Source organism: Dicentrarchus labrax, unplaced genomic scaffold (genome assembly GCF_905237075.1).
Source record: "Dicentrarchus labrax unplaced genomic scaffold, dlabrax2021, whole genome shotgun sequence".
Lineage (NCBI taxonomy): Eukaryota > Metazoa > Chordata > Actinopteri > Moronidae > Dicentrarchus > Dicentrarchus labrax.
The window spans coordinates 14,335,766-14,358,300 of record NW_026136707.1 but is presented as its reverse complement, the minus strand read 5'-3'; the positions used below and the strand labels follow the sequence as shown (position 1 = coordinate 14,358,300).

General features: G+C 42.6%; 1 protein-coding gene across 2 annotated transcripts in view; it reads left to right on the top strand.

Annotated features, from left to right (window-relative positions):
- The window catches only part of nphs1 (NPHS1 adhesion molecule, nephrin), a 52,749-nt gene that overhangs the window by 25,638 nt on the left and 4,576 nt on the right, over positions 1-22,535 (top strand). For both annotated transcript variants that reach the window (XM_051405522.1, XM_051405521.1), the window contains exons 6-30: positions 2,799-2,921; positions 3,628-3,709; positions 4,971-5,074; positions 6,849-6,970; positions 7,176-7,347; positions 8,602-8,759; positions 9,704-9,845; positions 10,231-10,355; positions 10,447-10,615; positions 10,758-10,887; positions 11,084-11,256; positions 11,944-12,084; positions 12,656-12,796; positions 14,635-14,756; positions 15,344-15,503; positions 15,671-15,827; positions 16,232-16,383; positions 18,782-18,893; positions 18,977-19,158; positions 19,258-19,308; positions 19,632-19,754; positions 20,324-20,372; positions 20,723-20,855; positions 21,876-21,954; positions 22,205-22,371. In XM_051405522.1, coding sequence (XP_051261482.1) covers positions 2,799-2,921; positions 3,628-3,709; positions 4,971-5,074; positions 6,849-6,970; positions 7,176-7,347; positions 8,602-8,759; positions 9,704-9,845; positions 10,231-10,355; positions 10,447-10,615; positions 10,758-10,887; positions 11,084-11,256; positions 11,944-12,084; positions 12,656-12,796; positions 14,635-14,756; positions 15,344-15,503; positions 15,671-15,827; positions 16,232-16,383; positions 18,782-18,893; positions 18,977-19,158; positions 19,258-19,308; positions 19,632-19,754; positions 20,324-20,372; positions 20,723-20,855; positions 21,876-21,954; positions 22,205-22,371 — 3,269 coding nt within the window. The remainder of the gene's footprint in view (positions 1-2,798; positions 2,922-3,627; positions 3,710-4,970; positions 5,075-6,848; positions 6,971-7,175; positions 7,348-8,601; positions 8,760-9,703; positions 9,846-10,230; positions 10,356-10,446; positions 10,616-10,757; positions 10,888-11,083; positions 11,257-11,943; positions 12,085-12,655; positions 12,797-14,634; positions 14,757-15,343; positions 15,504-15,670; positions 15,828-16,231; positions 16,384-18,781; positions 18,894-18,976; positions 19,159-19,257; positions 19,309-19,631; positions 19,755-20,323; positions 20,373-20,722; positions 20,856-21,875; positions 21,955-22,204; positions 22,372-22,535) is intronic.

Below are 22,535 nucleotides of genomic sequence, written 5' to 3'. Positions count from 1 at the left end.
GACACTTAAGTGACGGAAATGTTCTGCTTCTCTGCTTTGCTTTTAACTCTTTTTTGAAGCTATCAATGAAATAGATTCATCAATGAGTCTGTTGAGACCTTGCATGTGTGTGAAATACTATCTTGGTTATGGATGCGGACAAATAGGAATTTACCTGTTATGTAATTGACCCAAAACAGAAGGGAATAGAGACAGTAGTAGTGGGTCAGGAAGGAGTGAGTTGGGGGGGGAAGCTGAAAAAAGAGCACTGTTTCAGAGGCTTTCATTGCCAGAGATCACACACCTGAGACCTACAATATGTGTGTGTGTGTGTGTGTGTGTGTGTGTGTGTGTGTGTGTGTGTGTGTGTGTGTGTGTGTGTGTGTGTGTGTGATTGAGTGACTGTGTATGTTTTTATGCACATATGAGTATAAAAATACATCCTTGCGCATGTACACGTGTGTGGATGTGTGGTTTTAGCCAATCTTTGATTTCCAGAGATAAAACCGATGAGTTGTGTCTGTCTGGTGTTGAGAAGTCTGATCTTCTGCTCGCCATTATTTTCTTAAATCAGCATAATAAGCGTTTTAGAGACTGTTTTATCCTCTGGGCCGTCTCCAATATTTTCCAGAGAATCAGCTCAGTATCACATGTTGGACATGTGCACACACTAGCGCCTGTTTTTAGAGTGAAGTGAGATGAATGTAGCTCGTCTGCACATTCACTCGCCTGTGTCAGTGTGTTTGTGCGTGCAAAGTGCATGCACTGTAGACTTTATCTTTGGCTGTTTGTGTGCAAAGGACAGGAGAGAGTGTGTGTGCATCTGTATGTGAATGAAAGAGAAAGATAGGTGGAAGGAGCTGCTTATGCATATTGATGTGTGTCTGCTAATCTGCTTCTTATCTTCCTTATCCATCCAAACCGTCTGTATTTGTCTAATGAATCGAATTTAGCGGCTCACTGTTTCTCGTATGAACGGCGGGAGTCTTTGCATGCCTATCAATTTTTGTCTTCATATATGTACCTTAATAAGAGAGATAGGGCTGGAAAGCAGAGAGAACGAGAGAGCGATAGGGAGACAAAAATAAAAAAGCCAACAGGCAAGTAGACAAAGAAGGGGCACAAAGAGTTAATTAAGAGAACAGCTTGTTTGCTGTCTTTGCTCTGAGTGCATGTCTAGTAAATTGAATAGAATGTGTGTTTTGTTGTTGTCCACATGTGCTATCACATTTGTACCTCATATGTGTGTGTGCGTGTAAGTTCATTCTGACCGGACTGATTGGGTCACGTGGTTTGCAGATGTGATGGATGGCAGGCCGTAATTCCCAGTCGAAGCTGGAACACACCTTCCCCCACACTTCTGCAGTTTAACTGCAGTGGTCAAGAAGGATAGCGTGGGGAGAGGGTGGGCTCGGGCTGCTGGAGAGGGATGATGGAGTGAATGAGAGATAAGAGGAATGACCCAGCATGAGTGAGCGAGGAAAAAAATTAGATACCTGCCTGCCTCATTTGCGAACATATCATTATTCTTATTTTAGGATTTGTTAGGCTGCCAGACACTCCTCGAGCACAACAAGTGGTGCGCCTATGTGAGTCGTGCGGGCCTGAGTAGATTGAGAGTGCAGGGGCTGTCAATAGATGCATGGCCCAGTCATCTTCTCAGGGAAGAGGGGGGAAAAACAAACAAATGCATCTCATTATTGCAGCGCGCGCCTCTGCAGTGCTCTGGGTAACCCATCACAGTCCACACAGATTCAATTGCTTCTTTTAAATCAGTTTGAAGCTGCAGCCACATCTCATCTGTCTCAATAGTAGACTGGAGCCAATGGGTGACTCTGCACACAGCAACAGCTCCTCCTAGTGGCCAGGGATCGATTGTAATGTGCCAATGAGAGGGAGAGGAGCTGAATGGCTGGCTGGTTTGGTTGCTTGTGGTCCAGTTGTTTAGCCACACATTAGCAGTGGATTTATCTCAGAATTCAGCTCAGAAACAGCTATCTCCCTGGCCCTGAAGCCTACCTTCCACTCACTTTTCTTGCTGTGTCTCCATACGTGTCTGCCAGTCTTTCATGCCTCTCTCACACGTATCCATCCTGCACTTTCTAACTCCTCGTTCTGTCTCCGAACTCGGGCAGTCTTTGCACTTGATCTTTGATGAAAGAAAAACAACCTTAACAGTAACCATAATTTCTAATTCTATGGACTCACACACTCTCTAAAAGCTGGCACAGTAAATGATCACGTTTCTGTAGTGTCTGCATGATTGCACTGATGGTTGTCTTGGTAAAAAGTGTCTCAAAGATCTGCAGAAATCTCTTTGATGATTAGTTGGTGACAGAGTTCTCAATTTACTGCCAAACATTTTTGGTCCCTTGTGTTAAAAGCTATTTTTTTTTTTTTTTCTGGAATTCCTATTTATGGTCAGATAAAAGGATTGTGAAGTAGAACAGTGGAGAAGTGAAGACTGCTTTGATCAATCCAGAAAGCACATATTTAGCTTGGGGGTGATCTGAGAAGAGAAGTGTTTGGTGTTTGCTATGATAGATTAGCACTGGATCGGTTTCATCACTATTTCATCTTTGTATTCTCTTCTTGTCCACAATTTGTATTCTAACTCAACAGAACATGAAACCTCGCTGTAGTAAATCACTCAAAAGCTGACAGCGTGACATTCCAGTCACTCCCAAATGTTACGAGTGCTTATTATCACATCATTGCATAAGCTTATATCCATCTGTGACAGCGCCTGCTTCCACTAACCCAAAATTAGTGTGATGAATATTAGACGTAATACATATAAAACTTGTACTCTCCTTCAGTTCCTCCTTCCAAGCCATACTTTGAAGTGGACATGGCAACACCTTGGGTGGCAGGGAAGGAGTACACCATCACCTGTATTGTCCCTGACGCGAAGCCTGTGGCTTTAATCACACTTTATAAAGGTGAGTCACCCTTTCAACTGCACTGAATGTGACAGACATGGTCAGCTTGACAGGTTAGAACAAAGGGCAACAGCCTTTCTGGTATTCTACATTCTGGGATCTCTGCAGGTCGCAACCTGAATGTATAAACAAAAAAAAACATTCAGTAAAGATTTCTTATTTCACAGTCTTTGAATAGCAGAGTTGAAAGGAGCAGACTGTGTGGGAGGAAATAGCCTAAACATTTGAAATTCCAATTTCAACCATCTCTACGATTACATGTATAGTGAGTGTATCACAAGTTTAGAAAAACAACTGGAATTTTCTCATTTTCAGTTTTTACCTTTTGCTCCCTCGTCACACCTATTATACTGTATATTTCTGAGCCAGAGAGGGAGAGATGATTTTTTTTTTTATCTTGGTGTGAATTTGTCTAAAGGGTTATGCTGTAGGTCTAAGATATATATTTTCTCTCTTTTTTTTTTATTGTGTTCAATCAAAATGTAATTTTGATTTGGTAATATTGTAATCTCAGCACTGATTTGAGTTCATTTTGAAGACAGGTTGAGATTTTAAACTGTGACTGCGCCACACACACATATTTATCATATTCCTGTATGTGCCATTCCACACGAGAATAACACTGATGTTTCAGCCTCACATGAACAAGTTTACACGCAGTATTCTCCCTTTTTCTGTGCCTTCTTCCCCCCATTGTGTCTTTTAGATGGAGTCAAGCTGACAGGTGCAGAGTCTTTCACCATGTCTGGCTCAAAGGATAAGCTCCTGAACACGCATGCTGAAGTAACGTATGTGTTCGCCTGCCTGCCAGACTCATTCTCCTCACCGATCTGCTCAATCTCTCCCAGTCTGTCTTTGTTTCTTGTTTCCCTTGTTTTCACCCCGCTCTTATTTTCTCCTTCTGTCTTAGTGAGTACAATGAATTTCTGCACACAGCGAACTGTTACTTGGCACTGTGCGATTGAATTAGCTTCTGTCAAATGCACAAAATTACATTCCAGCAGCGAGACAGATCCGATCCTCACCGGTTCGCCAGGTGCCTATACATTAAACAGGGCCATAGATTGCTTTAATCCTGCTTGTCTCCACTGTGTCAAAGATAATAACCTCTTGTCATATCCTGAGATAACATTGGTACTGAGGAGCTGCAACGTTGTTCAGCTCTATTGCAGAACAGCCAAGGTCTTAAGCAATATTGATGCTTCTTCCTCATATTCACACTGAGCCTACACAGCAGTGGGCCATGTGTGATTGTTACGGTTGACATTGTACTGTAATTTGATACAGAAGACATAAACTGAAAGAGTAAACTCAGCTCAGAATAAATCCATTGCATTGCAGGTGCTAGTGGATGATTGTACATCACACAGTGCATTTTTGAATTTACTGTTACATGGCTCTCGCAAGAGGCAAGAGCCAGTGGTGGAAAGTAACTGAGTACATTTACTCAAGTGTTGTTCCTTAGTACAAATTTAAGGTACTTTCCATGTTATGCTACTCAATGCTTCTACTCCACTACAATATTGTACTTTTAATGTGTGTAAAATGTTTTGTAAAATTTTGGTTGAGACTTTCCTCAGATGGTTTAATTTTACTCACGACCCCTCAGATTTATTTTTGACCCTTTGGGAGGCCCAACCCAAAGATGGGAACCACTGGACTACACTATACCACAAAGCTCCACCATGACCACCTAACCAGTAAAATGCTGCTAACAGATGGATGCATCAGTATTAACAATATAATGAAGGCATTATTTAGTAATATATCAGTCACAAGGGGCATTTTACCACAGAATAAGTACTTATACTTCGATAGTACATTTTACCGACCACTTCTGTACTTCTACTTTAGTAGTATTTTGACTGCAGGACTTCTCCTTGTAATGATGTATGTTTCCTGACTGTATGTAAAGGATCTGAATACTTCTTCCACCACTGGCCAGACATCACCATGATGTAATGTTTGAAGCTTTAACACTTTGTATGGCTCTGTAAAAGCTGTCTGTTATCCTTCTCATTTCTTCTATTTTTGTGTTACCTCTCAAAGGGTCACCGCTGTGAGCTCTGACAACGGGAGGCAGCTGGCATGTCATGCCAACAACCACGCCCTTTTCCGGCCTGTGGAGACCACAATGACCATGAGCGTGTACTGTGAGTGTCTCAACCTGTCTGTAAACTGACAGTCAACACCCCCTCTGTTTAACAAAAAAACACACTTGCGTACAAACAAGCTCAACCGCACAGGAACCCAACCTCGGGGAGGCCCAGGGGTATCCGGCCTTGTGCACTCAGTCTGTGTTAGCGCTCCGAGGAGAAACATTCAACCTGAAGGCAAACTCACACCTACTTCAAGACAACAAGAGTGTGACTGCGTCCCGTTCTTGAAGCTTGCCCCTGGTGGGTCGAGATTGATATGACCAAAGCAGGAGGTCCAGGCTGTCTTCTTACTGTAAAACCATGTAACAGTGTCCACAGATAACCCTGCATATAAATTTCAATTAGTTTAGTTTTTATTTTTACCATTTTATTCAGTATTCCTAAAATTATTTACACCCTCGGTCTTATTTCCTCAATATTAACCAAACACATAACCCAATTATTTGACCCACTAAGATGGATTATATCAGCGAGGCTTCAAGTACTGAATTTTTTAACAGTATTATAATAACTAATATGGGAAGCTACGGCCACCACAGTTAATAATGATGAATCCTACAAAACTAACCCAGCAACTTTTGTGCTCATCAGCTCAAATTAAATTTAGAATCCACTGAGGCAGGAGGGGAGGCAGTTTCTGTTGCTTTTTCTTTCATGTTATTATCACAAACGGCGTGGCATTATATAATAAAATTGCTACTGCAGCACACAAAGGTGAGTTGACACACTTGCTGTCTCTGTCTCTTTGTTTCTTTTTTCCTCTTATTTGGCAAGGCAACAATGAAAGTCACTGTTGGTGAATGCACAAACAGTGTGGCACCGCAGCTACTGTTTACTACAGTAGGTTTAGTATTTTCTACTCTGTTGATCAGTTGAAGTAATTGATTGTTTAGGCCTAAGAGTCTACCCACCTCCTTCTCCCAGGCCTAAATCATGTTGTTGATTAAAGTGGAGAAGGGCTGCTGACACCTTCAGCAGCAAGCGCTCCGCTCCAGCTCGGCTGCCGTATTATCCACAGGCTGACTAGACACCTTAATGTTGTCCCTATCTATACTCCTCCACATTAGAAGCCGCAGCTGCTGTTTTAACAATCACCAATAACCGCTACTCCTCCCTTCCTCTCTCTGCTCCGTATTAAACAACATGGGCTCTGTGCTAAGTGCTAATGTTGCAGAACTTGGGACCACCGCTGCAGTCTTACTCAGCATGCCAGCCCATCAAAGCCAGCGCGGTGGCCATTTTTAGTCAGCCAGATTGTTAGCAAGGTGGCAATTTGTCACACTGGCCAGGGTCTGCAGCCTGCTCTCTGAAACTGATTGCAGCAATAACAAAGGCCCGTCCTCCTCTATTTATTGCGTATATTTTATTCAAGGAGGCTGTAATTTATTCATATTTCATGTTGCCTTATTACTGTTTGAACATCTGTTATTTTGCTTTATGGACTGTATCCAGCTCACTGCTCCCTTAATACTTAATGCTTTCATCAGATCTGGACCTCTTATCCTTTCCTATTCATGTTGAATGTTCCCAATTTATTGGCCCTGTCTCAACAAATAGGGATGCTCCCTACTCAATTGCCACGAGTGTTCTCATCGCAGTGCAGTTTCTTTTTTATGTTATCCTATTGATGGTCACTCCATCCCGCTGTTTCCCTGAGTTACTACATCCCCTCTCCTCCCTCACTTTTTCCTCTTCAGTTTTCTATTGCCCTCTATGCCATTCCCCTTTGTCAAGTCCATTTTTATTTTTGTCTCTCGTTTCCTGGCAGTCCCACCTCAGCCTCCAGTTATTGTGGGTCTGGAGAGAGAGGAAGTCAAAGCGGGGAAAATGCTCGTGTTGGAGTGTGTGTCTCATGGTGGAAACCCCCTAGCCAGTCTCCAATGGACCAAGGTAAATCTTCTGCACCATCTGTTAAGAAGGCTTTGTAACACGCTGTCACACTGACAAAATGAACTATTTAGGTTTAAGAATTTGAAGTGTAAGTATCTCGTTGTTAGTAGCTCCTGTACTTCACTGAGTGCACCATATGGGACCGTGAAACTACTCAAACATATCCTTGATTTTGCCTTTTTTTTAACTTTCTTGTGTTTGTCAGGATGGAGAAGTTCTGTCCACAGTTTGGGAGGAGAATGTTGTGGTACAGACGACCAGAAGTATCCTCAACCTGAAGATCACCCCTGCGGACAACCAGGCAGTGCTGTGCTGTGAAAGCGTCAATCTAGTCTCACCATCACCTCTGTCTGTCAGCCGCAAAATTACTGTGCTCTGTGAGTGAAAATAATGCTTAATATAGTGCACAATGCTGGAAAACACACATACACCCACCCACTTACACACACAAAGCCCTGGCAGGACTTGCAGCAATGGATTATTAAGGATATGGACATGAGGCAGTGGAATATAATAAGTCTTACCTCCAAAACCAATTCTTTTGCTGTCCCAGCATAAATTCTAATGCTAATATCATTAATGAAACTAATGGTTATTATGGCTGCAGCCCATATTTCTGACTGCCTCCAGATTAGTATCACTGCATGCTCTTTCATAGCTGATACACTAATTCAGCTGAATTGCTTCAATGCACAATCCTGAGGCAGTAAAGCCTACATTTTGTGCGACAGTAACGCCCATGGTTAATAGATTATACTTTTCTCTCATCTGAATATAAAATGTTTGTTTCAGCAACAATAAAACAAACACAGAATTAATATTCAGCAGCCTTGGTGCATTGAGCCTAACAATAGCCTGATTTCCACTACAGAGCCAGACAATGTAAGTCAGAGCTTTAAATGCTGCATGATTGATGCACCTATTTTATGTAAATATGCTTTGAATTAGGATCAGTCATTGCAGAAATCTCTTGCTCATGCTATGTAAAGGTGGCTGAAGATATTCTAGGGCCCCTCCTTTCTCCACACAGCCCCCAACAGGCCCCGGTGCCATGCCTCCCAGTCATCCATTCAGGGATGTTGAAAATGAGCGGCTGACTGCCTGAATGCGCTCTAGGCACTGGCAGAGGCTGGAGGGCACAGAATATGTCTCACCAGTGTAATATGAATATGCCTCTTTTACCTCACGGCACCTGCGTGATTTCAGTCAACAGTCTTTGTGTGTGGCATGCTCAAATGCACCCCAATCTGTGTCTCATGTGGGACAAACACAAATAGGTATGAGATTTACATACATGACCCCTCCTTCCTCATGTTTGCCAGCTCAGTCCCCAGCTTTTGTATTCCCCCGAAGCTTTTATGCAGCTGCATCACTTTGCCTGCAGCTATTGTACCCAGTCTCCCCCTGTGGTTAAAACGAAGCACACTTTAGAAACCACATTGAAAGCCTCCTGAGAAAACAAGTTGCCACTCAAAGTGATTTTCCTTCTCACCCTTGAAACAGCTCTATGTTTCACATCCAAAAATAGTTGTGCTGCCACTGTGATCAGAATAGCTAGCTGCTGAATGAACTATTCATGGGACGATATTTTCACTGACTTGTCTCTGTTTGTGTGTGTGTGTGTACATCAGTTGAGCCTGCAGAAGTGATGCTGTTGGGTTCGCTCACAGCCATTGAGGGTCAGGAGTTGAATCTGAGCTGCTATGCCACCTCCAGTAATCCCCCTGTCCAGATTCGCTGGTGGCTGGGCTACAAGGAGCTCAACGCCTCTGTTGTCACTATGGAGGAGGTGAGATTACACATCTAAGCAGGTAGACAAGCAAGAGACAGCGGGCGAAATGAGTTGCTAGTCATCCTGGTAAATTTATAATACTGAAAAAGGGTAGGATTTGTTTCTTTTCTGTGAACACAAGGCAAAAAACATAAAAAAAAAAAAGATCACATAAAGTGCAATAAAGTGCAAATGCTTTGACCTTCAGTCAAGCTTGTCTTAATGGTACCATCAAAAAACTTCTAAAATGTTTCCCAATGAATTAAAAGAATCCTTAATATGAAATTTGACCTCATGCAAACCTTCACAGATGAAAGAAAGTGGTATGACCATGAGCAGTCTCTCAATAGGCCTGCTGCAGCTTTGCAAATGAATCAGCAGCCGATTCCAAAAGGAGTATTCTGCAGCTCTTCTCCTCTTTTGTGTATGTTAATAAGATCAAAGTGAATAAAAGCTGACACAGAAGATGAGCATTATTAAACAAGCTCTTTATTCATCTGGCAGCAGCATTTTCATTTGATCTTACACAAGGCACTCAGTGTGCTGTGTGTGAGCTTTAATGCATCTGAAACAGTGTGAGGTTAATGAAGACTGACGCTCCTGTCCAGGGCCTTTGTTAGTCTTTCTGACTGTGGCTTTTACAGTAATCACCACAATAATAGCTTTAATAACCAGATGTGCTGCATAGGCATGGCCGCTATCAGGCAGGTGCAAAATGACGCTTTGGTCAATTTATAACAGTGTGCAAAGCAGGAGAGTCGGATGAATATGCTTATTTATCACAGACCATGCACAACATCACTTATTACAGCAGCTAATTTGCCATCTGTATTCGCCAAGACAAACCATTGTGGGTTGTTTTTCTCTCTGATTTTTTTTCTCTCTTTCCTAAGACTGAGAATGGCAGAGACCAAGGCTATCTGTCCCCCGACTGAACTGTCATGTGTGCCTTCTGTCTGTAGGGAGACAATGGTGGGATGACAACCATGTCCAACATGACCCACAGGGTCTCCCGGGATGAGAACGGGCTGAAGCTCACCTGTGAGGCTTTCAATAAGGGCACACATTTCTCCAAGACCCAAATCACCGAACTCAATGTCTATTGTGAGTGAGCTTAAGTTTAGTTTCTAAGAGCTTTTGTGTTTTTAGTACACATAACCTGCATTAAAAGGGGAATTAAATTTTGATCTGGTACTAATTATTAAACTTTATCAAAAACGCATTCCATCTGGGTTCAGGAGGGGTCAACAGTAATTAGAACTCTGAATGCCAATAAACACAAAAAGGCAAACATAGCTCTTGACAAGTATAATCATTGACACAGAATAAGCAACTATTTTCCAGGCCTGTCTTATTTGTGCTTAAGGAAGATTTTCACATTGAAAATATACTTAATCTCTGACTTTTCAGTGGTAAGTGAAGCTCTCTAAATACAAAACTGGTCTGCTAAAAATGTAGTAAAACTGTGAAAAAAATCCTCTTACAACAGACCCTCCTCAAAAAGTATGGCTCGATACTCCTCCTCAAGATGTCCCCCTTCGTTCAGGGACCACGGTCCGTCTCATCTGCTTCTCCACTGGAGGGAACCCCCATGGGACTCTGACCTGGTTCAAGGTTAGTGGGTATTGTACATGGATGTGTGTGTTGTACTGTATGTTCAGAATACGTACACTTCTCTGTACAATATCTTTCTTTCCTGTTTTAGAATGGAAGGGTTGTGACAAGTGCACTGAAGCAGACGTCCTTTGATCTGGGTGTGGCTCGAGAACTGGTCCTGGTTCTGACGGCAAGTGACAACATGGCTACCTACCGCTGCGATGCCAGAAATGAGGCAAAGAAGACCATCTCTGCCCACGCTAAGCTCATAGTTCACTGTGAGTTAGTTTTAATCGATAAACTTTACTCCAGTCTAACTCAGCTGAGAGAAAAGCACAATATCAGCTGTGTCATTTTATACTCTTGATCTTCATCTTGATATTAAGATTGTGTTTCCTTGTTTACGTCATGGTGCTCCAGTTACAGCAGTCAGTATGAAGATCACAACCAAACAGGAGGAGCTACGTCGCGGCCAGATGCTAACTCTGGAGTGCCAGTCTGGAAGCAGCAACCCCAAGGCCAACATCTCCTGGAGCTTGGGCTCACTCAGGTTTGGCAAGGCAGCAGGTGGAAAGGCTCATAGCAGACAATGACGCATGTTTCAAAAAAATGATTTGGCTAATTCAGCGTCAGAATGAGTCTGAATGACTGATGTTTATCCTGTTAAATGTAGCAATGGTCATGATTGCCTGGTGAACTTGAACTCCCCTGGTGATTGGATTTGCTGGATGTTATTTGTGTCCTAGGTTCCAGGGAGTGGAGCAACCACCCAGGAAGGCTCAATTTAGTGGTGTGTCAGTGAACAGTTTTCTATCCCTGAATCTGACTTCACAACATCACAACCAGAGGGTCACTTGCCAGGCCAAAAGCCCTGCACTAGAGGAGGGGGCCAACACATTCTTCAAACTCAATGTGCTTTGTAAGTAGAGGGTTAATTGTTAGATTGTTTCTTTATTTCTTCTTCTTGGCGACTGACCAAGAGACGTGGTTTGCATAAACCTTAAACGATGCATAATGATGATCTATGGTGGTGCAGATACTTTTGCACAGAAATGTCAGCATATAGTATGTGTATGTGTGCGTTTTTTTTTTTTTTTTTTACTGGAAACCTTTGTTGTGATTTGTGGGTCTGGTGAGCTCTGCAGCAGTGTGTCCTAATTGCGCATTTGCTTTGCTGCGTGGCCATGTTTGTCTTTGATGCCATTTCACAGGCAGCAGCCAGCCACTGCTTCAAAGCTTGGTACTGTGTATGAGCATGAAGGAATGTCACTGTGTGTTTGTGCAGAGCTGCAGTTGGACAACAGTACTGTCACTCGTCGTTTTCATGCCTGTCCCTCTCCCTCCCGCGTTGCCTTACTCCCCCGTCGTCTAAGTATGTGAAGTTGGTTAGATCTGGAATTACTGGTGGGATGTCGACTTTCTACTGGTTTGACTCTCATTAGTGTCTCTTACTGCTTTCATGCTCAACATGTTTTGTGTCTTTGTGTTCTCTCTAGCCGGTTCTGTTCATTCTGTGGGGCAGAGTTTGTATTTGTTCCTCTGCTCATGTATTTTTGGTGTAAATCCAACTTACTGTAGCTGCATTTGTGTTCCGTTTGTGTGTCAGACCCACCAGAGTTCAGCACACAGCAGCCAACTCAAGTCCAGGTGGTGGAGGATGACATGGCAACCATCCCACTGCTGGTCTCAGCTAACCCAGAGGAGGTCTCCTGCATTTGGCTGCACCGCAGGGAGAAGCTGGTCAAAGGTGATCCAGGGCTGTGTGATGGCTCTATAAACCAGGTCCTAGTTGAGCTGAGCCAGCAAGTAAGCACTCAGCTCTGCCATTCAGGGCCTGAATAAAACATGGCAGGTTAGCCAGCATGGGACCCTGCCAAATGTGATTCTCATTATGGCTCTAATGTATGCAGTCTAAATGAGGATTGCTGTCTCACTGAATACAACACAACGGTTCTAAACCTGGCTTCTCCTCCAGGCCAGTGTCATCAGGGCCCTGCTGCACCCACTCACTTTCTTTGTTAACTCTGTTAGCTCCATCATATGCAGCCCCCACCATAAAATGACTGTATCCTGAATGCGGAAACCCACCTATTACTACATTTTGAGTGCTGTGGTACAGAAGGTGTCTCTCACGCAGCCTATTGTTGGCTTGATGTGGGAATCCAGCCAGGCCAATCAATAATGCAGGATTAGATGTCACTTAGAGACCGGTGGCCAGAGGACATGCGGTTGATGAGCGTGTAATGAATACTTAATTTACAATTGGTTTGCATGTGTGCATGTGTGTCTGTGCGTGTGTGTTTCCATGTTTTGTAAAGAGGGGGATCTGCGCTACCACTGGCTGGACGACAACTCACTGGAGATCAAGAATGTGACGAGGAAAGATGCCGGACTTTACACAGTCCAGTGCACAAATGACGAGGGTTTTGACCAAACCTCCATCATGCTGGACGTTCAATGTAAGAACCTGGACGCAGAGAACAGATGAGCAGAGGCATGCGCCTACACACCTGTTCAGATTTTGTCAGGTTGCCAGTGAACTCTATTCAGGGGGTTTTGTGTTTAATGATAAAGACAGTGTTCCGTGAATCGTTTACCAGTAAAAATTGAAATACCCATAGATTACCCTGCACATATTAAAGATGACATACGTGGCAGCTGTACTGTAATGTGCAACTATAATTCTTTTCCCATGTGTTTTGATAATTTTAGAGTAACCTTTAGAGTTCAGTTAACTTAGAAAGTAAGTTTGATTATTTACAATAGTTTCTATGAATTAATTAAACTTACCCCAGAGCACCTGCTTGAGAAAAAATAGACAAAACAGCAAAACAGAGGAAGATAATAATAATAACATTAATGACAATAAACTTAATTTATTCAGCACTTTTCAAAACAAAGTTACAAAGTGCTTTACATGGTTGAACCAAATTAAAACATTTCAGGACTGCAATCAGGCAAATCAAATTTGAAAATGGTAATAAAATAGTGTGTTAGCATTAATGAAAAGCTTTTTTAAAAATAAATATTTTGAGAAGTGATTAAAAAGATGCCCCTGATTCTGCAAGCCTCACTTCAGAATCTGAAAATAAGAGCAAAGGATGGGAGAGACAATACTGGAAATTATACTTATAATCTTTTTTTTTTTTTACCCTCCTGCAATCCATTCATAATTGATCAATCATTTTTTTCTGTTTCTAAGGTGCCATCTCTGCAGGTATACCTCTGGGCCCTGTGGGTCAACCACATCATTTACCTTTTTCCTTTAAATACAGAGAATGAGCAGAAACATTCTTATTAATATTGCAAATTGTCCATATTGCTCATTGGATTTGAATCAGTTGGATGCTAACAGTATGTTTTTGAACTTGCCCAAAGCTACTAAGTATCAGAACCATCAGTGCATCACACTTGCTGACACACCCAGATAACAACATTGACTTTCAGCTCCTGTCCGGCAAACATGCCTCATTAATTAGGCCTCCATGCAAGGCCGTCCACTCCACTGCTGCCCCAGGCCCAGCCTCGAGCTCCAGGCCCTCTGCCCCGATACTGATGATTTAATAATGGAAGTGCTGAAAATGTAGGTCTGCCTGTTTCACCAAAGCCCATGGTAGACGCCTAATGGATTCTGCCGTCCTGATCTGACTGGGCTTGACAGTTGTAGATATTCATTATGTATGGAGGATTGTAGTAGCTTTTATGGGTGGCGGTGTAGTCCACTTAACAATGTCGGTCTTGGTTAGCAGGCCAACATGGGTAGATCCCACCAACCCAGAGGTCTGTGTCTCTCTAGTGTTTCCCACCACTGTTCTTCAAGTGTGAACATAGGTTTAGACAAGTAGGCACTAATGGCCTTATTTTTGCGAGAACATGGCACTCATGGGAAGAATAAAAAGCTTGTGAGGTAGAGAATAAAGATAAGAAGAGGAGCTCTGCAGTGAGGAAGGAGAGAAGATTTGATGAAGAGAGGAATCAGGGGAGGGGGAATTGGTCAGTCTGTCATAGTCCATATTGTGATGTGCCGTCAGCGGAGGGCCTTGTGGGTCACGTGCAATTCTGAGTTTGATCGCAGAAGCATTTGTAGTCCTCCAACATATAGAGAGGTTAATGGCATTGTATTTGAAACTCAGAGGCCAATTAAGACAGGGTTATGAACACGTTCAAAGGCAAACGAGTGTAAGAGTAATTATAGAAATGCAGCATGTCTGTTAAATGGGTTGGCAAATGATTTGTCCCAGGTTGGCCTGTTAACCTTTGGTCCTGCCTCAGCCTTGTCCCGTTTTCTTCCTCTCAGATGCTCCCAGTGTCAAGGCAGAGAAGGACCCTGTGTTTGTGAACCTTGGGGAAACAGCAGACCTGATATGTGTGGCAGATGCCAACCCCATTATACCTGACATGTTCTCTTGGAAATTTCTGGTGAGTGCTCAGGTACACACACACATGCATACACAGAAACACAGCCATACCCTGGATTATATTTCCCTTATCTGGCTTTCTATTATTTTATCCGTTCTTACCGTTTATCACTGGCCTTTCTAAATGCGCGGATGCACCATATTTCACTGGCTCTAACTATCCTTCCACCCCACCTCTTCCTGCTCCACACTCAGCCCAAATTCAGAAAAATAGCTTTCATTACTGCTGCGTGACTAAAGGGCACATTCGTCAATGTGGCGTGGTCTCTGTATCCACTGATGCCTTCTCCAGTCTAACCCACCCCCTGGCTGTACTGTGTGTCCCGCTTTCAACCTGCACAGACCCTCATTTTCTCTTTCCCCATGGCTCTCCAACCCTTGGCATTATCCTTCTCTGTCCTCCGAGCTCGTTCCCCCGACGCCCTTCCCATCCCCACCTCAAGCTCTGATGGTTTCCTGCTCAACTCTCCCTCACTGTATTCCTGTCTTGCTCTCGCACAACTCCAGCCCTCACCCAGGAGGAGGGGAGTGTGTATTGAGGGATAGCTGCTGTCTGCCAGTTATTCCCTCTCACTCTGTCTTGCACAGGGAGAAGGGGAGGTGGAGTTGGGAGAGGAGACTCAGGAAGACGAATCTGGCCTTCTGACCATCTATGATGTGACTCGGGCTCATGCTGGTCTTTACCAGTGCACAGCCAATAATGGCATAGCACCCCTTGCCACTGTAGACGTGCGGCTAGTAGTGCAATGTAAGTTTGTAATATTTATTGTCAGTGTCAGAGAGGAACAAAACATACATGGAGACTTGTGGGAACGTTCACATCTTTGTTTGTCACTAAATACATGTGTACATTTACCTCTTTATTGTGTTTGGTTTCTGCATGAATAACCTTCATGCTCATCTTGTCTCATGTAGTCAAACCAGAGCTTCAGAAAGGAGCCCAGTGGAGGAAGGTGGCAAGTAGAGGGGATGGCACTTCTACAGCAGAGGTAGTGTGTCAGGCAGAGGGTATTCCCCGTGTCGACTTCTCTTGGGAAAAAAATGGTGTACGCATGGACTTTGCAAACCCCAGGTCAGAGAGTACACTTTATTGTATTTCAAATGCTGTTCTTGCCAGCCTCTTTACTATTAACTTGTGCTACTGTCAGCATTTTGTTACATATTGATGAATCCTCACAATTATATTAGGTTTTACCCTAGTATAATGTATTCTTTTGCGATTTCTTTCTATTTCACCACTAAATCCAGATTTAGTGCGTTTTATACTTTGCTTCTCACTATGCAAATACCTGTTTAAGGTTTCTTTGATGTGTGAAATTGGGTGACTTAGTGCAATCTGCAGGACATCACAATCCCTGCTGTCTGCCTGTTCAGGATTTATCTCTCTTTCTCTGTGTTTTTTGTCTGTGTGTGTGTGTGTGTGTGTGTGTGTGTGTGTGTGTGTGTGTGTGGCGCGCGCGTACGTGCATGCTGCAGGTATGAGGAACGGACCGTGCGGGAAGGCTCCTACCACACCAGCACAGTTCGAGTAGTAAATGTGAGCGCAGTTCTGGACTATGCTGTCTTCAGCTGCACTGCTCGCAACTCACTTGGGGAAGACAACCTAGACATCCAGCTCGTCAGCACAAGTACATTTGTGTTTCCTGTGTGTACCGGTCTCTGGGTGGATGAGTTCTCCATATCATCAATTGTCTATGCGAAAACCGTGTATCTCCAAAACGTCAACTTTTCATGAACTAAGACAACCTTGTCTCAGCAATGTAGCAATGCATTTTTCAGATCCTCCAATGGGTCTTTCAAAGGTTGGCTTCAGATGTAGGAGAATTTTCTCATTTCGAAAAAAAAGCAATACTTGATCCTTCAGTTTAGTTTTTCAAAATCACCAAACTTTCTAGATAGTTTTTCCTTGGGCAGCAACAATGTGCAAACATTTTTTTTTTTTTCAAATTGAATCAAATTACTCTGTTGTGTGGAAGGGTCACTAGTAATACCAAGCCATTGAGAATAAAATCTAATTCTGCAGCTTCACAAAGCTTAGACGTTTATTTCTCATGGTTTTAGTTATCTGGCCTCAACGTAGACTTTATGGTTATAGTCTTACCTTTCTCATCAATGCCCCCTAGTGGTACAAAAAACTCCTAATGCAGCTTTAAATGAATGGCAAATGATCAAAGTCAGTAGTTAGGGCACACAACATGTAAGGATTATGCATATCACGTACTTGGCAGTGGGGCATACATTTTTCCTTTGGTTCTAATTTGGCAGCATCTCAAAATAATTGTGTCTGTGCTGCTTTGTCCAAGGTTTATCAGCCTTTTCCAGCAACATTACAATAGTGTGGGAGTGCCATTGAACATGCAGAATTCTGTAAACTGAAGAGAGTTGTTGCTCCTGAGTGTCAGCCCTTTAAGGAACTTATTCCAGTGCTCTATCTCTACCTTATCATTTAGCCCATAGCACTACTCCACTTCTCCCTCAGATAATGCTGCAATGATATGCTTTGCTCTCCTGGCGTGCTTAGACTTTTCTGCCTTCAAGCTACCACTGTATCCTTGCACCACCGCCATTATCAACACAGCCTTGCTCTCAGCAAAGGCCCACAGCCATCATTGGACACATTTAATGTTTACTATAAAAACCATAAAATACAATCCAATATCGGCCCTGTTTTTCCCTAGTCGTGTTTTTAGTGCTGTGAATATTCATAATTAATCTGACACAGTGATAATACATTTTATATGCTTCCTTATCATTTTAGAGCCCAAGAGGATGAGAGTTTTTTTTTTCCTTAGCATGGTGCTTTTTGGATTTGAAGGAGACGAGATCCAAATAAGACTGACCTCTTTGCCCTGGAATCTTATGAGTGGAGCTGATAGTGGGAATTATTTACTCTGCAAACTGGGCTGCAGCCTGGAGCTAGAGACGAGTGGAGCATCCCCTTCTTATGTTGCTGCTCAACTATCTCTCTTCCTTCTCTCCTTGCCTATCTCTCCCTCTGCCCCCATAACCACCCTTCTTTTTTCCATGCTCCAAATGCAAAATAATCCACTTTCCCTTCACTACCCTGACTGAAGTGGTGCCTCATGTCAGACTGTAGGCCTGGTTAGCCTCCTTTGATCTCTGTCCACAATATTGATAATAATCAAGAGGTTTCATCCTTCATTGCATGACTTAAATTGGACAAATCATTCAGTTGGTTCTGAGAGGGATCAGCTATAGCTCTACCCATGTTTTCCTGAGCATTCATACAACAAAGCACAACCTTAAGAAAAAGCAGATAAGGAGTGATGCACTGTTAAAAAATGCAAAGCTGCTGCTGTCAAAAAGATGTTCTTTGGAGCCAGTGGAATAAACTGTGATTAGGAAGAGATAAAAAAAAAAAAAAGAGGCTTCGGAGGCTCACTGACAAGTTTTGACCACGGTCATCATTTCTCCTCCGTGATTTAATTTGATTCACTCTTATTCATTATTTATCATCAGCTGTTATAATCAGTTTTCTTTTTCACATATTTTTAAATCTGCCACATTTAAAATGCTGTAGTATGTAAAAATCTGCGAGAGTCACATGTCACAGCCTGAAATCATATAACAATTTCATCCAGAAATTATCAAGCATTTTGCTCTAAACAGCTATTACTAGTCATTCTGGCACACATATCTAATGAGAATAATTACATTTTCAAACACAATTGCATGACCAATAGAAAAAGTGAGAATATCTCAATTAATTCTTTTCTTCTGTTTCTATGAAATAAAATGCCAGCTCTGCTCTCACTTCTAGCAATATCATTTTGTCTATTTATAACCACTCCAAAGCAGAGGCCAGAGGCGATGCACGATACTATAGGCCAGCAGGGCCTCATGTGTTATTTCTGTAGATATAATCACTCGATTTCTTACCACCTAAAGCCTTTTCAAACAGCCACCTATCGAATGAAGATGTTCTGCTCCTTGTCAGTATTCTTGCAAAATTGAGAGCACATTTGATTTTTACACATTTCTTCTTCTCTTTTCTTTCGTCCTCAGACAGCCCAGATCCTCCTTCATCGTTTCGCCAAGTCGATGCCACCCACGACTCAGTCACTCTGGAGTGGATCCCTGGCTTCAATGGTGGTTTGCAGCAAAGATTTCGTATAAGGTGAGATGTCAATAAAGGATGTTGGTTTATGAATGACACCCCTAATCAATGAGTTGTATTTGACAGTGACTTTTGGATGTCAGATACCTTTGGGATCAGGTAGCCAGTTTCCTGTACATGGACGTATTTCCTCCTGGCGCAGCAACCTTCAGTGTCACTGGCCTGCAGCCTGTCACCACCTACAACTTCTCTGTTAATGCCCTGAATGCGATGGGAGAGAGTGGCTATGCTGACAACAATGCAGTACTGACCATAACCACCAAGGGTCAGTTTGGAGTAACCCCAGCTTGACACTGAAAGGACTCTACTGTACAATGAACTATGGTACCTTTAACATAATGATTACAAGTGTCTTTCTCTACAGAGAGGCCAGAACTAGAAGAAGTCCCAGCAGATGATGACTCAGTCTCACAGAGTAAGTCTTTTATCACAGCTCCCTGAAAAAGCTCTTAAGGGCAGTTGGAAATTGCTGTTTGCACAGCAGCTAGCTTCATTTTGGCTAAATCATGTTAATGTATGCACCTCCAAGGCTGTTAATGTTTGCTCTACGAGAGTAGCGGTTGTCATGGCACCCACCCATACTTTTTCCCCTCTGCTAGTCTTTAATCAATAAAGACAATTGAGAGAGTGGTTGGGTCGGTCTCAGTCAGTTTTTATCTTCCCGAATTTCCATATTACTTCCTCTTTAACTTTCATTGTTATGCATTGAGCTAATGTTTTTAATGTTTTGTGAACTAGGTGCAAGTGGACTGCCAGCCTATTTCACAGTAGTGTTCACAGTGGTGCTCGGAGTTGTGCTGGTATTGAATTCGCTGGGCTGCTTCTTTGGATTGAAGTGGAAAAAGAGGCGAGGTCAGACAGGTAACCATAACAACCTTTTCAATCCTTGGATGTGAAGGTGTTTTCCCCATTCCTGTCATTACAATGTCCTGATTCCTCAACATAACTCTAAGGAGATAACTCTAAACCATGACGCAATTGTCAGCTCAGCCTCTCACTCTCTTCTCATCTTTCCATGTCCCCTCTTTCTTTCCATCTATCCTGTCTCTTCTTCTTCTGCTCATTCTCTTAGCCACTACCTCCTGCCACATTCATCCTTCAAAACTGTCACTTCTCTGTTGCATCCATTTCTTTTATCTCATTTGCTCTCTTTATGTCCTTCTTTCTCTCCTTCTGTTTCTTTCTATTTGTTCTCCAGTCTAACTGTCAGGTTCTCCCTTCTGTATCTTTTATTTTTTATTCCTCACCTTCCTCTGCCCTCTGGTTTTCACATAGATTTTCACAGTTTGCTTGCTTTTCGTTCACTCTCACTGTCTCTAGCCCTTTTACTGCTCTGATCAATTTCAGTTCTTATGAGATGATGCTCCTCTCTTCAAGTTCTAATTTCCTAACACTAAGCTGCTTTCCTCTTGTTCCTGTTCCCCCTGCAGGGGGTAGAGGGGGCAGTGTGTTGGACGGAAAGAAGAACGAAGAGGAGGGGTAAGTAAAGGCCCTGCAGTAGAAGTAATAAAGAGACACACATCCAATCCACTCTAAGAAGACTGAGACCTGATCCATTGGCTGACCCAGCCACTAAAACAGCCAGGCGGGCAAAAAAAAGTCTCTGTCAATATCCATTTATATTGGTGTCATCAAACTTACACCACAATCCTGCAATAAACGGGTACCACATGATACTTTCTTATTAAGAACTTAATGAATGCATGAAAAAAAGTTCCTATGTGTGCTGAGTTTTTTGCATCTCTTGTAGTTCATATTGGAGATTAAGAGTTGCTGGGAAATAAATCAATAAGTGCAAGTAGATGACAGAATCTGATTTCTCCTTGTAGGTCCAGTCAGTCAACTGTAAGCAACTCCAATAAGTACGAAAGCAGAGAAAAGATCAACGTCGCAGCCCAGCGCACCCTCCTCATCGACTCTGGATCCGAAACAGACAGCAATGTCTATGAGAGCTATGCGGCGGTAAGAACGGTAGAGGAGGAGGAAGAAAGGGAAGAGCGGGATTGGAGAGAGAGAGAGAGAGAGAGAGAGAGAGAGAGAGAGAGAGAGAGAGAGAGAGAGAGAAGGGCAATTGAGAAAATATGCAGAGACACAGAGAAGGCTGAGTAAACAGATGAGGGGAGGAAGAGGTTAGGCAGGGGGTGAAGGAGAGGAAGTGGAGAATTCAGCCATAACAAGGAAAATGGATAGATAAACTAATGAAACCTTTAGCTGTGCATAGAGATGGAACATAGATCAATACCTCACAATTAGCATTCAAAATACACATCGATCTCGGAGAAATTATCATTTTGTACTTTAAAGGGGCCAACAAGGATTTGAACCTTGACGAAAACTGTTGAGTGAGGTAGAAGAAAACAGATAGCAGTGTGCTGTCAGGATGGGGTATAATGAAACTTCAAATCCCCACAGAGCCAGGCTTTATCTATCCCCTAATTTAAAACAGTACATACCTGTAAGGGTTGGTTCAGCCAAATTACGAAAAAAAAAAAAATCTATTTTCTCACTTACTTGTAGTGCTATCTAGCCCTGAGTGCAGATTGTTTTTTTTTACCAAGGTCTTCTGTGCCTGAGATATCTGCCTACATCCCAGTTCAGTGGAGGTGGTCCTCACAGTATTGAAAACAACAACATTTCATACTATAAACAATATCCCCATTACTTTGGATATTCCACAGATTTTATTGTCAACCATTGTTGCAGGGACTATATCTTCTGTCTCTCTTTGGTTGTTCTAATTAAATCTGTTCACCCATGTTGTAGAAATCCAACCCAGAGATCCTGGAGATGGATACATTAAGCAAGAAAATAAACCCAAACCTATCTGCATGGTTGAATTCTTCTACAGGCTATTATTCTATATACTATACTACTATAATTTGAGTGAACCACCCCCTCCCCCCACACATGTGGAATTGTTATTTACTTGATGTTACTTAAGATCAAACTGATGTTCTCTCTCTCCTGTTTAATTTATTCCAGGAAAGTTCCCATTATTATTACCCCACCGGTGACTACATGCCGCCTCTCAGTCCACACCCTGAGGAAATGCGTAGACTTGGTGAGACACAAATATACTACAGTAAACAAAGGGACTGTAAACACATAACAAGTCCAAAATATGATATAGTCTGAGCCAGCCAGGAGCTGACCTTGTTTGAACTTAAGCCTTAAGCTTAAAACTTGGCACAGCTGGAGTGTTTTCTGATTTATCTTTATGCTCACCATTAGCAATTATTCAAGTGTGAAGGATTGTAAATATATTTGTCCATATTTATGTTTTGTATATGTGTTTCCATGTGCGCTTCGAGATGTCACCCACCTCCCCGTGGACTCTCACAGCCATCTGTATGAAGATGTAAGAGACAGGGGTCTGTACCAGGACATCCTGGCTTCCTCTCTTCCGTCTCCTCTGCCCTTGCCTGACCACAGATTGCCTCATCAAAGGACTGAGTGGAGATCACCAACCCACCCTCAGGTCTGTAAACAAAGCCCAACCTATGATGAGAGCTCCTAGTTGATGCATTATTCACATTAATTAATATCACAGTTCAGTTGCAAAATAAATTGTTTATAAAAGGTAGATGATAGTCTGTGGCTTTGTTGTGTATTTAACTGAAACCGATATTCAATCTGTCTCTC